Raw genomic sequence first — 22,188 nt, forward strand, 5'->3', positions numbered from 1 at the left:
ACACACCAAAAATTCACGCTAAAGTCAAGATTAATTACAAATTATTAAGTCTATACAGCTGATGAATGATGATATTTGAGCAGCTGCCCAACCGCAGACTATGTAAGTTATTTAGTTGCACAACAGCCGTAAGCAACGGATAATTGAGGGCCTGTATCGGATAATTGAACGCAGAATACTATAGAAGAGCAACTGAAAGTCTGTTTCCTGAGTTCCCGCGTTTGTTTGACAGAAACTATTGCTAGGAGCGCAACCATTGTTACGCGAATAGGCAAAGACAGAACACCATCGCTCGCCAAACACAATGCTAACCGAGCATTTACTAGTATATTTATATATTTATATATTTATATATTTATATATTTATATATTTATATATTTATATATATACGTACGTCAGCACTTGTCATATGGATTTACGGCAAAACAGAAAGACAAATCGACAAAACGACGATGCCAGATGAATGCAATTTTGACTCCTTAACATATGCGCTAAAAATTGAAGCATGGGACCTCTTTTGAGGGGTCGACTCAATTGTAATTTCTTGGCGAGGAGAGTCAAACGACTCTCGATTTTGCTCCCTTACGCGACTAAAGAGAAAAGGAGACTGATTTGTGACAAACGGAATGAAAAAGAAAAGCTAAAAGAAGAGAAAAGTCTGCTTTTTGAGTTTCGGCGCGTTACTTTGATAGAAATTATTGCTACGCAACCATTGTCACGTGACTATGCGATCATTGTTACGCGACTATCTCAGTAAACGAGTGAGACGACTGAAGCGTGAACGAAGAATTGAAGACAACTATAGTGTTTTGCGTTCAATTATCTGAACTCAGCGTTCAGTTACCCGATTCAGGCATTCAATTATCCGATGTTCTGTCCTAATTAGAAGTACCAAATATAGAAATAATTATTTTAGTTGCACATTTCTTTCATGACGTCTTTCTATGATGTTCACTCACGTTTCAGCTGAACAATAAATGATTGATTCAAGAAAGGTGGGAAGGCGAAGTAGTGAAATTCGAGCTCTTGATTAGCTAAAAACCTGCTAAGACGCATGATGGACTGTTGCATGGTATCACGCGAGACGCGCGGTTTACAAATTATGCGAATTACACCACGATTGACGGGATAAAACCGTTGTTGTAGGCTTCCTAGATATGTAGATTTAGTTCGCTCACAACAGTTTAGTTAGACTTCCGCGGAAACGTGGGACACCAAGATTAGTGCAAAGAAAAATATCGTACAACACACGCTAAAAATTCACGCTAAAGTCAAGATTAATTACAAATTATTGCGACTAGACAGCTGATGAATGATGATATTTGAGCAGCTGCCCAACCGCAGACTATGTAAGTTATTCAGTTTTCCATGATATTGCACAACAGCCGTAAGGAACGGATAATTGAACGCCTGAATCGGATAATTGAACGCCCAATTCGGATAATTGAACGCCAAATACTATAGAAGAGCAACTGAAAGTCTGTTTCCTTAGTTCCCGCGTTTGTTTGACAGAAACTATTGCCATGTAACGCAACCATTGTTACACGAATTATCACTCAATAGGTAAAGATAGAACACCATCGCTCGCCAAACACAATGCTAACCGAGCATTTGCTAGTATATTTATATATTTATATATTTATATATTTATATACGTACGTCAGCACTTGTCATATGGATTTACGGCAAAACAGAAAGACAAATCAACAAAACGACGATGCCAGATGAATGCAATTTTGACTCCGTAACATATGCGCTAAAAATTGAAGCAAGGGACCCCTTTTGAGGGGTCGACTCAATTGTAATTTCTTGGCGAGAAGAGTCAAACGACTCTCGATTTTGCTCCCTTACGCGACTAAAGAGAAAAGGAGACTGATTCGCGACAAATGGAATGAAAAGGAAAAGCTAAAAGAAGAGAAAAGTCTGTTTTTGAGTTTCGGCGCGTTACTTTGATAGAAATTTTTTGCTACGCAACCATTGTCACGTGAATATGCGATCATTGTTACGCGACTATCTCAGTAAATGAGTGAGACGATTGAAGCGTGAACGAAAAATTGAAGACAACTATAGTATTTTGCGTTCAATTATCCGAACTCAGCGTTCAGTTACCCGATCAGGCAAGCAATTATTCGAATTGGGCGTTCAGTTATCCGATGTTCTGTCCTAATTAGAAGTACCAAATATAGAAATAATTATTTTAGTCGCACATTTCTTTCATGACGTCTTTCTATGATGCTCACCCACGTTAAATCAGCTGAGCACTAAATATTGATTCAAGAAAGGTGGGAAGGCGAAGTAGGGAAATTCGAGCTCTTGATTAGCTAAAAACCCGCTACGACGCATGATGGGGACTGTGATGGTATCACGCTAGACACGCGGTTTACAAAGTATGCGGATTACACCACGATTGACAGAGCAAGATGTTGTTGTAGGCTTCCTAGATATGTAGATTTAGTTCGCTCACAACAGCTTAGCTAGACCTAAGCGGAAACGTGGGACACCAAGATTAGTGCAAAAGAAATTATCCTACAACACACGTTAAAAATTCACGCTAAGTCAAGATTAATTACAAATTATTGCGTCTATACAGCTGATGAATGATGATATTTGAGCAGCTGCCCAACCGCAGACTATGTAAGTTATGATATTGCACTACAGCCGTAAGCAACGAATAATTGAACGCCGAGTTCAGATAATTGAACACCGGATTCGGATAATTGAAAGAAAAATACTATAGAAGAGCAACTGAAAATCTGTTTCCTGAGTTCCCGCATTTGTTTGACAGAAACTACTGCGTCATAACACAACCATTGTTACGCGAATAGATAAAGACAGAACACCATGGCTCGCCAAACACAATGCTAACCGAGCATTTACTAGTATATTTATATATTTATATATTTATATGCGTACGTCAGCACTTTTCATATGGATTTACGGCAAAACGGAAAGACGGATCGACAAAGGACGATGACAGATGAATGCAATTTTGACTCCGCAACGTATGTGCAAAAAATTGAATCAAAGATCCCTTTCCAGAGGTCGACTCAATTAGAATTTCTTGGCGAGAAGAGTGAAATGAATCTCGATTTCGCTCCCGTACACGACTAAGAATGAAATAAGCCTGACGCGTGACAAAAGGAATGAAAAGAAAAAGCTATAAGAAGAGAAAAGTCTGTTTTCTGAGTTTCCGCGCGTTAGTTTGACAGACATCGTTGCTACGCAACCATTGTTACGCGAATACGCCACCATTGTTATGCGACTAGCTAAGCAAACGAGTGAAACGGTTGAAGCGTGAACGAAGAATTAAAGACAACAAGAAGAAGAGCAACTGAAAGTATGAAATTGGGCGTTCAGTTACTCGATTTGGGCCTTCAATTATCCGACTCATGCATTCGATTATCCGATCTTCTGTCTTAGAAGTACTAAATCTAAAGAAATAATTATTTCAGTCTGACTAGAGTCAAAACCGCGCACATTTCTTTCATGACGTCTTCTATGATGCTCACTCACGTTTCAGCTGAACAATAAAAGATACATTCAAGAAAGGTGGGAAGGTGAAGTAGTGAAATTTGAGCTTTTGATTAGCTAAAACCCGCTACGACGCATGATGGACTGTTGCATGGTATCACGCAGGACGCGTGGTTTACAAAGTATGCCGGTTTAATTGCACCACGATGACGGAGTATTAGGTGTTGTTGTAGGCTTCCTAGATATGTAGATTTAGTTCGCTCCCAACAGCTTAGATAGACCTCCGCAGAAACGTGAGACACCAAGATTAGTGCAAACGAAATTATTCTACAACACACGATAAACATTCATGCTGGAGTCAAGATTAATCACAAATAATTGCGTCTACACAGCTGATGAATGATGATATTTGAGCAGCTGCCCAACCGCAGACTATGTAATTAAGTTATTCAGTTTTACATGCTAGTGCACAACAGCCCTAGGCAACGGATAATTGAACGCCTGAATCGGATAATTAAACACCGAGTTTAGATAATTGAACAACGGATTCGGATAATTGAACGCAAAATGCTAGAGAAGAGCAACTGAAAGTCTATTTCCTGAGTTCCTGCGTTTGTTTGACAGAAACTATATTCCTACGTAACGCAACCATTGTTACGCGAATATATGTAAAGGCAGAACACCGTCGCTCGCCAAACCCAATGCTAACCGAGCATTTACTAGTATATATATATAGTTCCCTAGACGATATCTAGACTACTCTATTTGAAATCGTTCTCAATGAGGAAGGAAGCGAGTTCCAGAAACACTGGGCCCGATAGAAGAAGGTACGGCGCAGGGCTTCAGTGTGCGGCCGTGAGAGGATGACTCCTGACGCTGAGAGACGCGTGCCATACGTGCTGCTGATGTCCGCCTTCTCGAATCGAAAACAGATTTCGCTGGGAGCCAGCGAATAGAAACCGCGATGAGCTAGAGATCCTAGGTAGAAAGCATGACGTGTCTTGCAGGTGCTCGAGCCATATTTTGCAAGGATAGGTGAAATATCACCAGTGGGCTCCTAGCCACGACGACCATCGAGGGCTCGTAGACATCTCTTTTCAATTCTCTGAAGCCTAGCCGAAATACCAGCAGAACCATCATTCCAAATAGAAGAACAGTAGTCAAGATCCGGTTGAATAATCGATTGCACAAACGCCACACGAGCAGGAACATTGAGTAATTTGAATGACCTGCCTAATTTTCGTGCAACTTTCTTCAGAGCGGAACTCAAATGGGGACGCCAATTCAGATTGTGATCGAAAATAACACCCATGCAGATATTTTGCAGAGTCTACTGGTTTGAGAGCAACGTCATCCACAGTAATTGATAAAGAAGAACGATCAAATGTATCACGAAATGTTCGAAATAGAACCAATTTCGATTTCTTTCCATTCAGCATCATCAAATTGTCGCGGTAAAACGAAAATCGCACCTAGTGGACGTTATTTGAAAAACCGCCACGTACGTTTTTGTTTTTGGCCTTACTAGAATGCTCAGCTATCAAGTTTGCTCTGAGATAACGCCAAACTTCCCAACTTGATGTGTGACCAGAAACGATTAGCGGCCGAGGGCGGAGTCAGAGTTGCGTGGACCGGTGAAGTGCTCCTTTAAAAGCCTGAGATATTTAGTGTCGCGTAGCCAGACCCTTTACGTCCCTCATACTTCCAGGCGAGAAAGGAGTATGACGCGTCATACTTCCTTTCTCGCCTGGAAGTAAGGTGGCTAAAGGGCTCTGGCTACGTAAGACTACTAAGATATCTAATAAGCCATCAATATGAACTGCAGCTCAGTGTCAGCTGTGCAGATGGGTATCAGAAACTAAAACAGGTTCTAATTAAACTATTGCATTCCGTCAAAAAAAGGACACCAAGGAAACAACAATTGCAGACACTACGTTGTTTGCATGAACATCTAGCATACAAATCAAATTGAGACAACAAATACAACATTCTTTAATCGCTAAACTAATACACGGGCGTTAAATGTAAAAGATTTTCTGAATTACAAAGTGGAACCAGGATTAAAATATTGATACAAAGCACAGGCCTTGATCAACTGCTCAGTTAAATGAAAAAAGATCTTCGCTTTTGTGCAGGGGTTAATGACCCATCTCCAGCCCCATTATGATTTATGATTTCCCTGTCAGAACCAATTATATGCCAGGTATGAGATCATCCAATTCTTTGTTCAAATCTCGTAGCATGTTGTCTATATCATCCATCAATTTGTCAGAGTTGTCCTGTTCATAGAGAAATTCATCAGGAGAAAGGTCACTAAAGATAAACAAACGACTTCCTAAAAAAACCAAATACACTATATTTGTAAACCATACTGTTTCAATGACCGTGGAAATTCAGTTGCTGAAAAACAAGACAAATTAATGAGCAACATATATCATTGTAGTAAAAATTGGCATTCAAAGATAATAATACAGAAATTCTGCGGGTTAATACTAATGCTAATACTACCAGAAATACTAATACTAATATTGAACACAACAACTTTATTGATATAGCTTTTAACTACTACAATACCAGCAATACACTGCTACAACAACCATACTACTACTACTACTCACAGAACCGGTGTACTTGAAAATCAAACTCTATCATACAAGATAAATAATTAAGCAAAGGTACTGTACGCAACACACAAAAAACAATTACATTAAACACATATTTAATTCTAAAATTTAACTGCAAGGTAGTCTACTCTCAGCTAAAGCCAAGAGTATGTCTTTGTTGATAGGTGTTCTTGTTCTGCAGCCTCTGAGACACATGATGGATGCGCGTAATAAGGCAAAGCCAATGCGACATCTTATCCAGTTAATGGAAGTACTGTTGACAATGTTTGTTTCAGAGACAGTAGCAACCCGAGTCTTTTCAAAAACGTTGAAGTTACTCCAGTACAGGAAAACACCAGGGGAGTAAAAGAGGCATGCTCTATTCGTTTCACCCTTTCTTCATAGCAACGTTTCTTCTCTTGTTTGTGGAGTTTGTAGCAGGAAGAGATTGCAGAAGACTTGTAACAAGAAGCATTAGGATTGAATATTCTTACGCCATAGAAGTTTTTTGAAAAAGACCTCCCCAAAATCCACATGCAGACACATATAAGCGAGCTGAGTTGCTGTGCTGTGGTAGACTTTCACCAGAAGGGGCTGTAACTTGGGCTCTACTTCAATATCGTGACAAACATCAGAGAGAAGAATTGCTATAAGATCGCGTACTTCGCTGTGTCTGATTGTTGGGTATCCACCGGTTGGACAGGCAAGAGCATGATCAATCGTGATTTTTTACCACAAAGATAAGTATCAGTTTAACAAGGAGGCAACCAACCATATCTAAGGCATAACGCGTCACGAAATGCAGACTTGTGTAGCAAAAAGTCATGTTTGATCAAACGAAGCACTAATAACCAGATACAGGCACCTTTCTCTTTTGCTAGATCAATGAATCACTTCACAGCTTTTGGGACTTCATGTTCTACTTGTTCTGCAATTGCTGACGTACAACTGATAACAGGGGATTCTGTTCTTTTTGAACATTTTCATGAAAATCTGTGTCTTGTTGAAGAATGAGTCTTAACAAAGAAGCTGTTATCATTTGTGAGTTGGTAAACTCTTGACATAAAGAAGGATTGATGATTCCCAGACCGCCAAGTTTAGGAGGAAGAGCAAGCATATTTCTTTCTATATTTACTACTACTACTACTGCTACTACTACTACTGAGAGAACTGGTGTATTTGAACAATCAAACGGCATCTGCTAACACACTACTACTACTACTACTTGAATAAACTACTACTACTACTACTACTAATAGTAATAAAATCTCTACTACTTTTTTCAAAATACTACTACTGTATGTAAAAGCTTCCTCTATAGCAACAAGTTTCTAGGTTGTAACAACTTTGAGATAAACAGTCTTCTATAATCTACTTTCTGCTGCTTCCAGCAGAATGTTGAAGTCCCTTGAGGTTCTGTGAAGCTTGGACCTGCATCCTCGCAAACACATCACGCAGGCCCGAAGGAGTGCAAATGACAGTCGACATCTCAGCCAGTTGATAGTTGTGCTGTACTTGGTGTGGTGCTTTTCCGATAAAAGTGAGGCTAGTCTTTTCAAAAAAATAGACGTCAGTTTACTGCATCCTCCAGTGCATGCTAAAATGATTGGCGTGAACGATGAAAGCTCCACGTTATTAATTCGTTCCTCGTATCGCCTTTTCTTCTCTTGTTCCTGCCGTTTATATAATGACGGGATCTGCACTGATTTGTAGGATGAGGCATTAGGGTTGAAGACTCTGACGTCAAAGAAAGTCCGTTGGAAGTGCCCACCCCAAAATCCACTGACAGCAATATCAAGTCTGGCATTTTCGTCAGAGGTAGTACAGCGTTTTTGAAACACCTCGCCGTTGAGAGGTTGCAGAACGGGCTCTTTGTGTACATCGTGGCAAACCTCTGTCAACAAGTTGGTAAATAAATCGCGGACCTCGTTATGGCGGATGCTGGGGTATCCTCCTGTTGGACATGACAGAGAGTGATCTACTGAGAATTTAGATCCACATGGACATATGTCTGGGAGGTTGGACGGGTGCCAACCGTATCTGAGGCACAGGGCATCCCGAAACGCAGATTTGTGCAAAGTGAATCCGTGTTGCTCTAGTGGGATTGCGGTCAGCCAGCAGGAGGCACCCTTCTCACAGGCCAATTCAACTGAACGTTTCAATTCCACAGATAGATCATTGACAGTGATTTCAGAATGAGACTTTTGTGCTAGATGTTTTTGCTGGCGAATGCTAGCTTTCATAGAATTCTGCTTGGTAGGAACGTTATCCAGGTTTGTTTCTTGTTGCACAATTCGGTTGACCAGTGGCGCACAAATTAACTTTGAGTATTCCAGCTCACAAGTCAACGAACGTGGATCTACAATTCCAAGGCCGCCTAGTCGAGGTGGTAATGCAAAAAGCATTCTCATCTTGTCTCCTGGAGTACTTCTATTGGTTATGGCGGGAATCAGTTTGGATCGTAACGCCTCCTCCAGAGGATTAAGGTACGCTGCAAAGTTTTCATTGGTTCTGAGTGCAAATTTCCAGCGTCCAATCAGACCCCGTGTGAATATCGAGTGAGCAGCTTGTGGTTGAGTTTGGGCAATGCAACTGAGTCGCTCTACTTGTAACTTCCAATTGGTCACCTTTTCTTGCAGGAAGTTATTGCAGAAATCTTTGTTTCCAATAGCAGCTCCAAGGTACTTTTGTCCTTCTGTAGTAATGTTGATATTGGTATTTTCAAAGAGATGTGTAGCTTTGTCAATATTTCCTGATTTCACTAGCAACCATGACTTTTTGGGATTTGGAAGATACCCAAACATAGCACCTAAGTCAACCAACCTGTTCCACCATTTATGTAGACAGAGTCTAGCGAGCCTCCAGCAGCTGCATCATCTGCATACCATACCTGCTTTGTACCATTCGTCTGCACACTCTTTAGAAGTGGAATTGTGGCCAGAGCATACATTGGCATCGCTAAGGGATCTCCTTGAGTTGTTCCTTCACTAGAAAGCAACGTTTCTCCACCTACAAACAATGAAGAAGGTTGTCGATACGTGTTGGCCAAGATTGGAAAGATGGCTGGGCAGTTGACAGATATGTTAGCCAGAGCAACTTGACGGTTCAAAGTATTGAAAGCATTGGTTGCGTCTACAAATAGCACGGCCTCTGTTTCATCTTCATCATAAATACCTCGAATAGCGTGTATGGCAGCCTCGCATCCGACGTTCTGACCAGCACAGAGTTGTAAGGGTCCGGCTACGTTCAAAATATCTGACTTTACCACACTCAGGACAGCCTTGCTAATTATTCTACGAAGTGTTTCACAAACTCCAATTGGTCTGACACCAGGTCTCTTGTCCAGGGGTATTAGCCGGCAAGCAACCAGAGCCGAAATCCCACTCGGGTCGATAAACTGCGTTGCAATCCTGCGAGTTGTTGAAGCTATTGAGTCACAGAGATTTCTAGACAAGACTTTGAATCCAGTGCACAAACGCCTCCATGCAGCCGCATCTAAGCCTGATGGACCTGCAGCACCCTGGCATTTAAGTGACATGGCACGAATGAGATAGCCATCAATCTTGTCGAAGAGAATGGGATGTGTAGGAGGTGCCTGAGATTTGGAGTCCAGGACAGCTTCCTTAAACATAGGAGCTGGGTCAGGGTGTTTGTCTTTCAGAACATCTCTAACTGACTTGTGAGAGCCAGGAATACATTCGTCTAGTTCTAGCAAACCACAGTTGTCCTCATCTGATAGGAGTCGCTGGGCAGCATTGATATTTCCCTTTTGCAACAAAAGTGCAACTTTTCTTGATTGATCACACTCTCTATCCTGAGGACAATTCCGAGTACTACTACTACTACTACTACTACTACTGAGAGAACTGGTGTATTTGAACAATCAAACGGCATCTGCTAACACTACTACTACTAATAGTAATAAAATCTCTACTACTTTTTTCACTACTACTACTACTGAGAGAACTGGTGTATTTGGACAATCAAACGGCATCTGCTAACACACTACTACTACTACTACTTGAATAAACTACTACTACTACTACTACTAATAATAATAAAATCTCTACTACTTTTTTTCAAAATACTACTACTGTATGTAAAAGCTTCCTCTATAGCAACAAGTTTCTAGGTTGTAACAACTTTGAGATAAACAGTCTTCTATAATCTACTTTCTGCTGCTTCCAGCAGAATGTTGAAGTCCCTTGAGGTTCTGTGAAGCTTGGACCTGCATCCTCGCAAACACATCACGCAGGCCCGAAGGAGTGCAAATGACAGTCGACATCTCAGCCAGTTGATAGTTGTGCTGTACTCGGTGTGGTGCTTTTCCGATAAAAGTGAGGCTAGTCTTTTCAAAAAAATAGACGTCAGTTTACTGCATCCTCCAGTGCATGCTAAAATGATTGGCGTGAACGATGAAAGCTCCACGTTATTAATTCGTTCCTCGTATCGCCTTTTCTTCTCTTGTTCCTGCCGTTTATATAATGACGGGATCTGCACTGATTTGTAGGATGAGGCATTAGGGTTGAAGACCCTGACGTCAAAGAAAGTTCGTTGGAAGTGCCCACCCCAAAATCCACTGACAGCAATATCAAGTCTGGCATTTTCGTCAGAGGTAGTACAGCGTTTTTGAAACACCTCGCCGTTGAGAGGTTGCAGAACGGGCTCTTTGTGTACATCGTGGCAAACCTCTGTCAACAAGTTGGTAAATAAATCGCGGACCTCGTTATGGCGGATGCTGGGGTATCCTCCTGTTGGACATGACACAGAGTGATCTACTGAGAATTTAGATCCACATGGACATATGTCTGGGAGGTTGGACATACTACTACTACTAGTACTACTACTACTACTACAACTACTACGTCTATGCTGTTCTTTTCAGAAGCAGTCAGCTGAGCTGTGCAACGCCCTAGCAGGTCTAGCACGACGCATATGTTGTGATTTTGTGGATCCAAGTGCTATCCAGGCTCTTGTTGCATGACGTTTGATTCCTTTAGACAAGAATCCTGGATTACGTCCAATCGGAATTGGTGAGACCTTCCGCAGGATTATTGCCAAGGCGATAATGAGAGTTATCAAGGACGACGTCTGCCATACTGCTGGACCTTTGCAAGTGTGTGCTGGACAAGAAGGTGGATGTGAAGCAGCTATTCATGCGATGCGCACAATATTTGACAACGATGAGACTGAGTGCGTTCTTCTGGTTGATGCCTCGAATGCTTTTAATTGCCTAAATCGACGGGCAGCGCTTCACAATGCTAGAATCTTGTGTCCGGCTATTGCAACGGTTCTCATAAATACATACAGGGACGAGGTTTTGATGTTCGTTGTGGGAGGCGAGATAATCAGATCAGCTGAAGGAACAACACAGGGTGATCCGCTGGCGATGTCCATGTACGCGATTGGCATCCTGCCGCTCATCACTCAACTTCAATGTGAAACCAAGCAAGTCTGGTATGCTGATGACGCAACAGGTGCAGGGTGCATTAGAGGTGTGAGGCAGTGGTGGAATGACATTGTCAAAGTCGGCCCCAAGTTCGGATATCACGCAAACGCTGTTAAAACTTGGTTGATAGTAAAGCAGAACAAATTGGAAGATGCCCGCTCTGCATTTGCTGATACGGCAGTACAAATCACAACATCAGGTAAACGACATCTAGGTGCTGCTTTAGGGCACCCTTCGTTTGTTCGTGAATACGTTGACAGTAAAGTCAATGAGTGGGTTCGTCAAGTGGAAAAACTATCAACCATTGCTGTAACTCATCCTCATGTCGCATACTCAGCTTTTACTCAAGGTTTGGCCCATCGCTGGTCCTATCTCTTGAGAACTGTTCCATCTATATCTGAAATGCTCAAGCCGTTAGAAGAAGTCATCCACCAACGATTTTTGCCTAGACTGACTGGTCAACCAGTGTGCGGTGCAGACATGAGAGACCTCTTGTCATTACCTTGCAATCTCGGTGGGTTGAACATTTCTGATCCGTCGAAGACTGCTGAATCACTATTTGCAGCTTCCGAGCACATCACTGCGCCTTTGGCTGCTCTTATTGTCGAACAAGAGAACGCCATCACAGTGTCTCCATTGGAAACAAAAAGAAGAAAATATGAGATCAAGGCCAAGACACAAGCTTTCCACAATGAGACCTTGGAGAAGTTGCAAACAAATGCATCACCGCAAATAAAAGGGAGCTTGGAAGTCCTATCCGAAAAGGGAGTATCGAGCTGGCTTACCGTGCAGCCTATTGAAGAGCATGGTTTCCATCTTGCCAAGAACGATTTTCGTGATGCTCTGTGCTTAAGATATGGCTGGCCTTTATCAGATTTGCCCTCGAAATGTGAATGCGGCCTCAGTTTTAACGTCGACCATGTCATGATATGCCAGAAAGGCGGCTTTCCCACGCTAAGGCACAACGAGATCCGGAACATCACAGCTGATCTTCTAAGGGAGGTTTCTACAGATGTTACAATCGAACCTGTACTTCGTCCCTTGGATGGAGAACAGTTTGCGCATCGCACTGCCATCACAGATGATAACGCTAGGGTCGACATTTCTGCTAGAGGAGTGTGGAGGCATGGAGAACGGGCATTTTTTGATGTGAGGGTTTTCTACCCAAACGCTGCTTCCAACCGCAAACACTCTTCACTCAAATCCGCCTATGTGAGTCACGAGAATGAGAAGAAACGCGCTTACGGTGAGAGAATTCGGGAAGTTGAGCATGGGTCTTTCACTCCATTAGTGTTTACGTCATACGGAAGCACAGGCCCAGAGGCAACAACCTTCTATAAGCGAGTGGCAAGTCTGCATGCAGCCAAGTCAGGAGAGCAGTACAGTAGAATTATGCAATTAATTCGCTGTAGATTGAGTTTTGCCCTACTTCGCTCGAGTATACTGTGTATCCGTGGAACAAGATCCTCTACGTATAGACCTATCAAAGTGGACCTGCTGGGACTCATTGAAAGTGAGGCCCACCTAGATGAGTAGGTGGTGACTATAGCTTGTGATAATAGTTAAAGCGACACTGTCAAGATTTGAGCGCACAAGTGCGCATGCTTGTGCGCTCTAGGCGTGTCACACTTCGCGCGCAAACCTACATCGGGACTCCTAGAACAGCGTAATGGCGTTTCGTGACGATAGAACGCGTATTAGTGCATCAGACACGTCTGCTGACGAAGGAGCAGTGGTTATTCCGGTACGCAGACAATGGGACTTTTCGCATCTAGTATAGATGTCTTGCGACAGTTTAATAGTCTTCATAACACTTGTTGTGCACTTGCGGCGACGTCCTGCCCCTTGACGTGCACCTCCATGGCTTCTCTTCTGAGATACTGAAGTCATATCGGTGACAACTTCCGGGAATCTTGTCCATCACGTGCGGCTTGCAAAGGGCCCGTTTTCGCCGTAGAAAGTAACCGTTCGAAGTCGAAAACAAACGCTATACTTGCTCTATATTTACAAAACTTATACGACGTATCAAATCCATGCGCAATGACCTAGTCAAGTACGACGATATCGGCTGTCAGGCACTCAAAGCACGACAAAAGTCGATCTATTGCCAAAACGTGGCAGATAACGCAATATAACTACAGGTAAAATCGCACTTGCCAACGATTCCTCGTTTTGGAGAACTTGAAAAATTTCTACCTAAATTCAAGTTTGCGGGGGCGTTTAGACGCTAGGTATCCGAGGATAAAATCTTGACAGTGTCGCTTTAAGCATACAGTGTAATGACATAAAGTAGTAACTGACTTTTAATTGTTTGTTTTGCTGCGTGCGTATATCTGTCACTTATAGTGTTGTATGTTATTTAGTTTGTTGAAATGTATACTACGACTACTACTACTACTACTACTACTACTACTACTACTGAGAGAACTGGTGTATTTGAACAATCAAACGGCATCTGCTAACACACTACTACTCCTACTACTTGAATAAACTACTACTACTGAGAAGATATGGTGTATTTGAAACAATAGCAGACTACGTATACACAAACGGCAACCTACAGCGAATGGCAATAAACTATTACTACTACTAAACAATTACTGTCATATACAATAGTACAACTTTTACTACTACTATGTCATGTACAGTAAAGTCACTAAGCTGAGGAGGCCAGGTGCCCCTCAGACGTAGCCAGGAGAATATTGTTTTCCGGCCTACTACTACTACTACTACTAATAGTAATAAAATCTCTACTACTTTTTTTCAAAATACTACTACTGTATGTAAAAGCTTCCTCTATAGCAACAAGTTTCTAGGTTGTAACAACTTTGAGATAAACAGTCTTCTATAATCTACTTTCTGCTGCTTCCAGCAGAATGTTGAAGTCCCTTGAGGTTCTGTGAAGCTTGGACCTGCATCCTCGCAAACACATCACGCAGGCCCGAAGGAGTGCAAATGACAGTCGACATCTCAGCCAGTTGATAGTTGTGCTGTACTCGGTGTGGTGCTTTTCCGATAAAAGTGAGGCTAGTCTTTTCAAAAAAATAGACGTCAGTTTACTGCATCCTCCAGTGCATGCTAAAATGATTGGTGTGAACGATGAAAGCTCCACGTTATTAATTCGTTCCTCGTATCGCCTTTTCTTCTCTTGTTCCTGCCGTTTATATAATGACGGGATCTGCACTGATTTGTAGGATGAGGCATTAGGGTTGAAGACCCTGACGTCAAAGAAAGTTCGTTGGAAGTGCCCACCCCAAAATCCACTGACAGCAATATCAAGTCTGGCATTTTCGTCAGAGGTAGTACAGCGTTTTTGAAACACCTCGCCGTTGAGAGGTTGCAGAACGGGCTCTTTGTGTACATCGTGGCAAACCTCTGTCAACAAGTTGGTAAATAAATCGCGGACCTCGTTATGGCGGATGCTGGGGTATCCTCCTGTTGGACATGACAGAGAGTGATCTACTGAGAATTTAGATCCACATGGACATATGTCTGGGAGGTTGGACGGGTGCTACTACTACTACTACTACTACTACTACTACTACTACTACTACTACTACTTCAACAAACTAAATAACATACAACACTATAAGTGACAGATATACGCACGCAGCAAAACAAACAATTAAAAGTCAGTTACTACTTTACGTCATTACACTGTATGCTTAACTATTATCACAAGCTATAGTCACCACCTACTCATCTAGGTGGGCCTCACTTTCAATGAGTCCCAGCAGGTCCACTTTGATAGGTCTATACGTAGAGGATCTTGTTCCACGGATACACAGTATACTCGAGCGAAGTAGGGCAAAACTCAATCTACAGCGAATTAATTGCATAATTCTACTGTACTGCTCTCCTGACTTGGCTGCATGCAGACTTGCCACTCGCTTATAGAAGGTTGTTGCCTCTGGGCCTGTGCTTCCGTATGACGTAAACACTAATGGAGTGAAAGACCCATGCTCAACTTCCCGAATTCTCTCACCGTAAGCGCGTTTCTTCTCATTCTCGTGACTCACATAGGCGGATTTGAGTGAAGAGTGTTTGCGGTTGGAAGCAGCGTTTGGGTAGAAAACCCTCACATCAAAAAATGCCCGTTCTCCATGCCTCCACACTCCTCTAGCAGAAATGTCGACCCTAGCGTTATCATCTGTGATGGCAGTGCGATGCGCAAACTGTTCTCCATCCAAGGGACGAAGTACAGGTTCGATTGTAACATCTGTAGAAACCTCCCTTAGAAGATCAGCTGTGATGTTCCGGATCTCGTTGTGCCTTAGCGTGGGAAAGCCGCCTTTCTGGCATATCATGACATGGTCGACGTTAAAACTGAGGCCGCATTCACATTTCGAGGGCAAATCTGATAAAGGCCAGCCATATCTTAAGCACAGAGCATCACGAAAATCGTTCTTGGCAAGATGGAAACCATGCTCTTCAATAGGCTGCACGGTAAGCCAGCTCGATACTCCCTTTTCGGATAGGACTTCCAAGCTCCCTTTTATTTGCGGTGATGCATTTGTTTGCAACTTCTCCAAGGTCTCATTGTGGAAAGCTTGTGTCTTGGCCTTGATCTCATATTTTCTTCTTTTTGTTTCCAATGGAGACACTGTGATGGCGTTCTCTTGTTCGACAATAAGAGCAGCCAAAGGCGCAGTGATGTGCTCGGAAGCTGCAAATAGTGATTCAGCAGTCTTCGACGGATCAGAAATGTTCAACCCACCGAGATTGCAAGGTAATGACAAGAGGTCTCTCATGTCTGCACCGCACACTGGTTGACCAGTCAGTCTAGGCAAAAATCGTTGGTGGATGACTTCTTCTAACGGCTTGAGCATTTCAGATATAGATGGAACAGTTCTCAAGAGATAGGACCAGCGATGGGCCAAACCTTGAGTAAAAGCTGAGTATGCGACATGAGGATGAGTTACAGCAATGGTTGATAGTTTTTCCACTTGACGAACCCACTCATTGACTTTACTGTCAACGTATTCACGAACAAACGAAGGGTGCCCTAAAGCAGCACCTAGATGTCGTTTACCTGATGTTGTGATTTGTACTGCCGTATCAGCAAATGCAGAGCGGGCATCTTCCAATTTGTTCTGCTTTACTATCAACCAAGTTTTAACAGCGTTTGCGTGATATCCGAACTTGGGGCCGACTTTGACAATGTCATTCCACCACTGCCTCACACCTCTAATGCACTACTACTACTACTACTACTACTACTACTACTACTATTGTTTGTTTTGCTGCGTGCGTATATCTGTCACTTATAGTGTTGTATGTTATTACTACTACTACTACTACTACTACTACTACTACTACTACTACATACGAGATTCTTGTTTTGTCGATCTTGTTGTTCCAACGGTTTTTCGGTTGAACTTTGTGTTCTCATTTGAATTTGCTGACTCCAGCGACGTCTTGCTGTAGTTATCATTGTGATATCTACATGTCTAAACGTTTGCGTCATGGTTAAATGTTGCTCATGCAATAACAGTGGGAGATGTAAGTCTTGCAGCTGCGTAAAGAAAGAATTATGTTGTACCAACTGTAATCCTCTGATCCATCAACGTTGTCTCAACTGGAAGTCAAAGCCTGGCTTATGCTCTGACAAAGAACGACCTTTGTTGTCAACGGGAGGCTCAGCAGATGGCTTATCCGGGATATATAGTGAAGTGAGTGGATTTGATGATTCATCTAGGAGTGATAACGAACAGGAATTTGAGCCAAATCAAAGCCAAAGTCAAGATGGATCTCTTAGTTCTACTACTTTGTCTTGTGATGCTTGTCCAGGACAGCTGCCACCATATAGAGATCAAGCAACTCCTTTCTTCACTTGGGGCGAGACAAATGGATTTCAAGTTACGACTGAATTGAATGACATTTACAATGAAGTTGTTTTCTGGAAGAAAAATTTATTCCTGTTGCCATCTGGAAAAGCTGGAAAGGAGTTTGTATCAGAAATGTCAAGGCTGATTGGAGCATTTGCAAATGCTACAGCATTGGAAGGTATTGCTCTTAAGGCGGTAGTAGTCCTGCAAATGCTTCTACTTCAAAAGCCCTCTGCCAAGTCCAAGTCACATGAACATATACGAAATCTTCAGAGGCGTTTGGAACTATGGAAAAATGGAAGATTTGAGGACCTGCTGCGTGAAGGTCGATCACTTCAACAACGTTTGCATAAGTCATGCCATGTTTCAGAAGAACAAATAACAAGAGTTTTTACACGTCTTATGATTCAAGGCAAAGTTAAGAGTGCATTGCGGTACCTATCAGACAATGCCAAAGGAGGTGTTTTGTCACTTAATGAAACTGTTGAAGGGAGTGGCGGTTTAACTGCAAAAGAACTATTGCATTTGAAGCATCCCAAACACCAACCAATATGTGAATCTGCATTGCTTCGTGGTCCTGTCAATGACATACCAAAAGTCATTTTTGACAGGATTGATGGCTCTGTCATCAAGTCTGCAGCTTTGCGAACTCAGGATGCTGGCGGGCCTTCCGGAGTCGACTCTGTTGCATGGAGAAGATTTTGCTGCTCATTTCACAACCAGTCCACTAAATTATGCAATGCATTGGCTGCTCTGACAAGACGCATTTGTACAGAATTTGTTGACCCAAGAGGAATCCAAGCACTAGTAGCTTGTCGACTAATCCCATTGGACAAGTCCCCTGGTCTACGTCCAATTGGTATTGGAGAAACGTTCAGAAGGATCATTGCCAAATCGATAATGTCTATAGTGAAGGATGATGTCTGCTGTTGTTCAGGGCCTTTGCAAGTATGTGCTGGTCAAGAAGGAGGATGTAAAGGAGCTGTTCATGCAATGAAAGCAATTTTTGAAGATGATGCTACAGACTGTGTTCTGTTGGTAGACGCAAGTAATGCGTTCAATGCTTTGAACCGTCGAGTTGCTTTGCACAATGCTCGCATACTATGCCCTGTTATTGCAACAGCTTTAATTAACACCTACAGAGTTGACATATTGATGTATGTGATTGGAGGAGAGACCATACAGTCAACTGAAGGTACTACACAGGGTGACCCTCTGCCCATGTCAATGTATGCGATTGGCATTAGTCCTCTCATCACTAAAGCTATGGGTACGTGCAAGCAAATTTGGTTTGCTGATGATGCTACTGGGGCAGGATCCATTAAGAATGTGAGAAAATGGTGGGATGCTATTACAGAGAATGGACCAGAATTTGGCTATTTTGCTAATGCTAACAAAACATGGCTGATTGTGAAAGAGAACAAGCAGGAGCAGGCAAGAGATATTTTTGGAGACACTTCTGTTCAGATAACAACATCAGGGAAGAGACACCTTGGTGCTGCTCTTGGTAGTTCATCCTTTGTTGAAGAATATGTCAGCAGAAAGGTAGATAAATGGGTCATGCAAGTAAAATGCTTGTCAGAGATTGCATTAACACAACCACATGTTGCTTATTCTGCATTTACTCATGGCTTGTCTTATCAATGGTCATACATATCAAGAACTGTCGAAAACATCTCTTCCATGATGCAGCCGCTTGAGGAAGCCATTCGTGATTATTTCATTCCTGCCATAACCGGCCAGCAACATTGTAGCCAAGACGTGAGAGATTTGTTGGCTCTACCTTGTCGACTTGGAGGTTTAAACTTGACTAATCCAACTCACACGTCCGATGTAGAGTTCAAGTCTTCCTGTCGTATCACAGCACCATTAGCAGCTCTCATAATACAACAAGAACAGTGCTACAATGTGGCTGTCGAAGCTGTCCAGAAAGAAAAATCTGCCACAAAATTTGAAAAACGGGCTTCTCAGAAACAAGCTTTAGTAGAAATAGAACTAATTGCCCAGCATCTATGAAACAATGCGTTGAACTTGCCTCTGAAAAGGGTGCATCAAATTGGCTATCCGTTTTACCGGTTGAAGAACATGGTTTTCATTTGAGCAAAGGAGATTTTCGTGATGCTTTATGCATGCGCTATGGTTGGATGTTACCAAATCTACCTTCAAAATGTGTCTGTGGATCTGCTTTCAACGTTGACCATGCAATGGTATGTTCTAAAGGTGGCTTTCCAACGCTAAGGCATAATGAAATTAGGGATATAACTGCCGATCTTTTGACTCAAGTGTGTCATGATGTAGCGATAGAACCGATGTTACAACCTCTGACTGGAGAAAAGTTTCAGAAGAAAACAGTAAACATGTCTGACGAGGCTAAACTTGATCTTTCAGCGAGAGGAGTCTGGACAAAAGGAGACGTGCATTTTTGATGTAAGGGTATTTTACCCAAACGCGCGCTCCAATAGTCAAGGCTTTTTGAGATCAGCATTCAACATCCATGAATGTGGAAAAAACGTGAATATGCGCAGCGAGTACTGGAAGATGCCAGCTTCACTCCGTTGGTTTTCCTCTACCGGTGGCATGGGCTCTGAAAAAAAAAACTTCCACCTTCTACAAACATCTTGCCAGTTTAATTGCCAACAAAACTGAAAAGAAATATAGTTCAGTGATGGAACTTCTGAGATGTCGAATCAGCTTTTCTCTAATAAGATCTTCTGTATTGTGCATTCACGGAAGTAGATCAGCCAAGCACAGGCCTCTAAAATGTTATGACATGGATTCAATCAACAGTGAGGCTTGCCTCACTAAGTAGATTGTGACGTTGACTTAAAGGGTAACTGACATGAAAAAATCAAAAATTACTTTATTGCACTTTTCGTTAGTTCTTAATGTTCGCATGTCCAAAAAATTAAAACTTTAATTTTTGAAGCTACATTCGTGAAGATATTGAGGCACAAAGTTGCTTCCGGATGTTTAGTAGGGGTACACTCGCGTGACATCACAAAAGAAACGGAAGTGGCTAGAGCGCATGCTGGCAATAGGAAAGTCCTACGAGAAACTAGACGTCTGGTTGTCTGCTGGCTGCAGCAATGCGCTCAGAAAGGAAGTGTGGCTTTGATTCGCTCTCCAACAATGCCAAGATGTGAAAGTAATGGGCAACGCGAGTGAAACAAGCGAGAAATCGGTGGGATAGGCCAACCACATGTTCAGACCCATCTAGTGCGTATTCTCAGCCGGAATGTTTCGAAACGGAGGATTACATTAGTAGGAGGCTTTGGGCTTTACCCCAAGGTAAAAGGAGACTGAAGTCTGAAACAGCAAGCTGTGCTGGCGATTTATACTAGACGAAGCCATTGCAACGTGACAATGTGAGAAAGTCAACAAATATAGAAGAGGAGAAAAGGCTGAAAGAAAGAATAAGAAATGAAGGGTAAGTCCTGTAAAATTCTACGATTGATAGAGTTGCTTGTGACTATTTCCTACCTACTGCTAGAGCGTGAAAGTAAGTTTGAACTGAAGAGATGAGCTTCTCTTGATGTTGATTACGTCGACAATGCTGAAGAATCTGATCAGCATCCTGGTGTTAGTCCTGGACTCCAGTACGAAGCATTCGCAGGTATATGAGTGCAGTTTTTTCATTCCTTACTGTTGGTTGCAATGCCAATTGTTGTTGTTGTTATTGTTGTTGGTAGTGGTGGTGTGTTTCTGGTTGTTTAGAATTACTGTCTATGTACTTACAATGTCTTGGCAAAATGGCTCTTTTTATTTCTTGTTGTACTTCACACAGTATACCTTTGTTATTTAAAAATGCTAGCACACATGCAATACAATATCAAGTTATCTATAAAAGTAATGTTGCTTTTACAGATTGTTCTTGGCTGCTTTGTATAAAATGGAAATTCCATGAGGTCACAATTTAAACGTCAGAAGGCACTAGGAGACATTATAGAGTATCTCAAGTAAAAGAAAGCCATCAATAATTATATGGTTAGAGTTTTTCATGTGAAACATAATTGTCACTGGAACTACCAGTGAATGGCGTTATTTTTGTTTGTAGGTTGTGAGTGTTGATTGAAACTTCTAAAGATTGTAATCAATTATCAACAATCCTCCCACCCATCCTTTTACAGCAGTTTCCAACATCCTCATAAATTAGAGTCGGTTTAATTAATTAAGAGAGATTTCATAATCTTGTTTGCTCTGACCATGGGTAATTGACTAATTCTCAAATATTCGTTTGTTTAAAATGAAAAAGGTGAGAAGCTAGTTAGATCTGGATTTCTGATATCAATTCATGATTCAATTAATTAGTGAGTATGGATGACAGTACAACTCGTGTTCTCTCCAACCCACTTACAGCACATGGAGTCTTGTGAGTTGATGATTTCTACATGACTTACCCTTCATTTCTCACGCTTTCTTTCAGCCTTCTCTCCCCTTCCGTACTTGTTGACTTTCTCACATTGTCACGTTGCAATCCTCTCAATAGCTTCCTAGTACACAAATCACCAGCACAGCTTGATGCTTCAGGCTTCAGTCTCCTTTTACCTTGGGTAATAGCCCAAAGCCTCACAGCAAGTGACTCACTAAGGTTATCCTCCGTTTCAAAACATTCCGGCTGAGAATACGCACTAGACGGGTCTGAACATGCGGTTGGCCCATCCCACCGATTTCTCGCCTGTTTCCTCACGCTGCTCATTTCTTTGACATCTTGAGGACTGTCCACACTGGCAACTGGATCGCGATCCAACCGCAACACTGTCCACACTTGCAACTCGATCGCGATCCGTCCGATCCACATCGCGAGGTGGATTCAATCGCGATCTGATCGCAATCGGT

General features: G+C 42.2%; 5 protein-coding genes across 5 annotated transcripts; 1 reads left to right on the forward strand and 4 right to left on the reverse strand.

The window, feature by feature from the left end:
- Positions 1-5,385: 5,385 nt before the first annotated feature.
- Positions 5,386-8,879, reverse strand: LOC134184782 (uncharacterized). Its single transcript, XM_062652527.1, has 2 exons — positions 5,845-8,879; positions 5,386-5,785 (listed from the first exon to the last, which is right to left on the reverse strand). The coding sequence occupies exon 1, from the start codon at positions 8,877-8,879 to the stop codon at positions 7,440-7,442; it is 1,440 nt and encodes a 479-aa protein (XP_062508511.1). The 3' UTR covers positions 5,386-5,785; positions 5,845-7,439.
- Positions 8,880-8,884: 5 nt separating this feature from the next.
- On the reverse strand, positions 8,885-9,900 carry LOC134184783 (uncharacterized). The gene has a single exon (XM_062652529.1). The coding sequence runs from the start codon at positions 9,704-9,706 to the stop codon at positions 8,885-8,887; it is 822 nt and encodes a 273-aa protein (XP_062508513.1). The 5' UTR covers positions 9,707-9,900.
- Positions 9,901-10,944: 1,044 nt separating this feature from the next.
- On the forward strand, positions 10,945-13,075 carry LOC134184784 (uncharacterized). Its single transcript, XM_062652530.1, has 2 exons — positions 10,945-10,965; positions 11,081-13,075. The coding sequence occupies exons 1-2, from the start codon at positions 10,945-10,947 to the stop codon at positions 13,058-13,060; spliced, it is 2,001 nt and encodes a 666-aa protein (XP_062508514.1). The 3' UTR covers positions 13,061-13,075.
- Positions 13,076-15,017: 1,942 nt separating this feature from the next.
- Positions 15,018-16,991, reverse strand: LOC134184785 (uncharacterized). Its single transcript, XM_062652531.1, has 2 exons — positions 16,854-16,991; positions 15,018-16,698 (listed from the first exon to the last, which is right to left on the reverse strand). The coding sequence occupies exons 1-2, from the start codon at positions 16,989-16,991 to the stop codon at positions 15,220-15,222; spliced, it is 1,617 nt and encodes a 538-aa protein (XP_062508515.1). The 3' UTR covers positions 15,018-15,219.
- A 4,754-nt stretch (positions 16,992-21,745) lies between these two features.
- On the reverse strand, positions 21,746-22,150 carry LOC134184555 (uncharacterized). Its single transcript, XM_062652283.1, has one exon. The coding sequence runs from the start codon at positions 22,148-22,150 to the stop codon at positions 21,746-21,748; it is 405 nt and encodes a 134-aa protein (XP_062508267.1).
- Positions 22,151-22,188: the final 38 nt, after the last annotated feature.

The sequence above is a fragment of the Corticium candelabrum genome, chromosome 9 (assembly GCF_963422355.1).
Source record: "Corticium candelabrum chromosome 9, ooCorCand1.1, whole genome shotgun sequence".
Classification (NCBI taxonomy): domain Eukaryota; kingdom Metazoa; phylum Porifera; class Homoscleromorpha; order Homosclerophorida; family Plakinidae; genus Corticium; species Corticium candelabrum.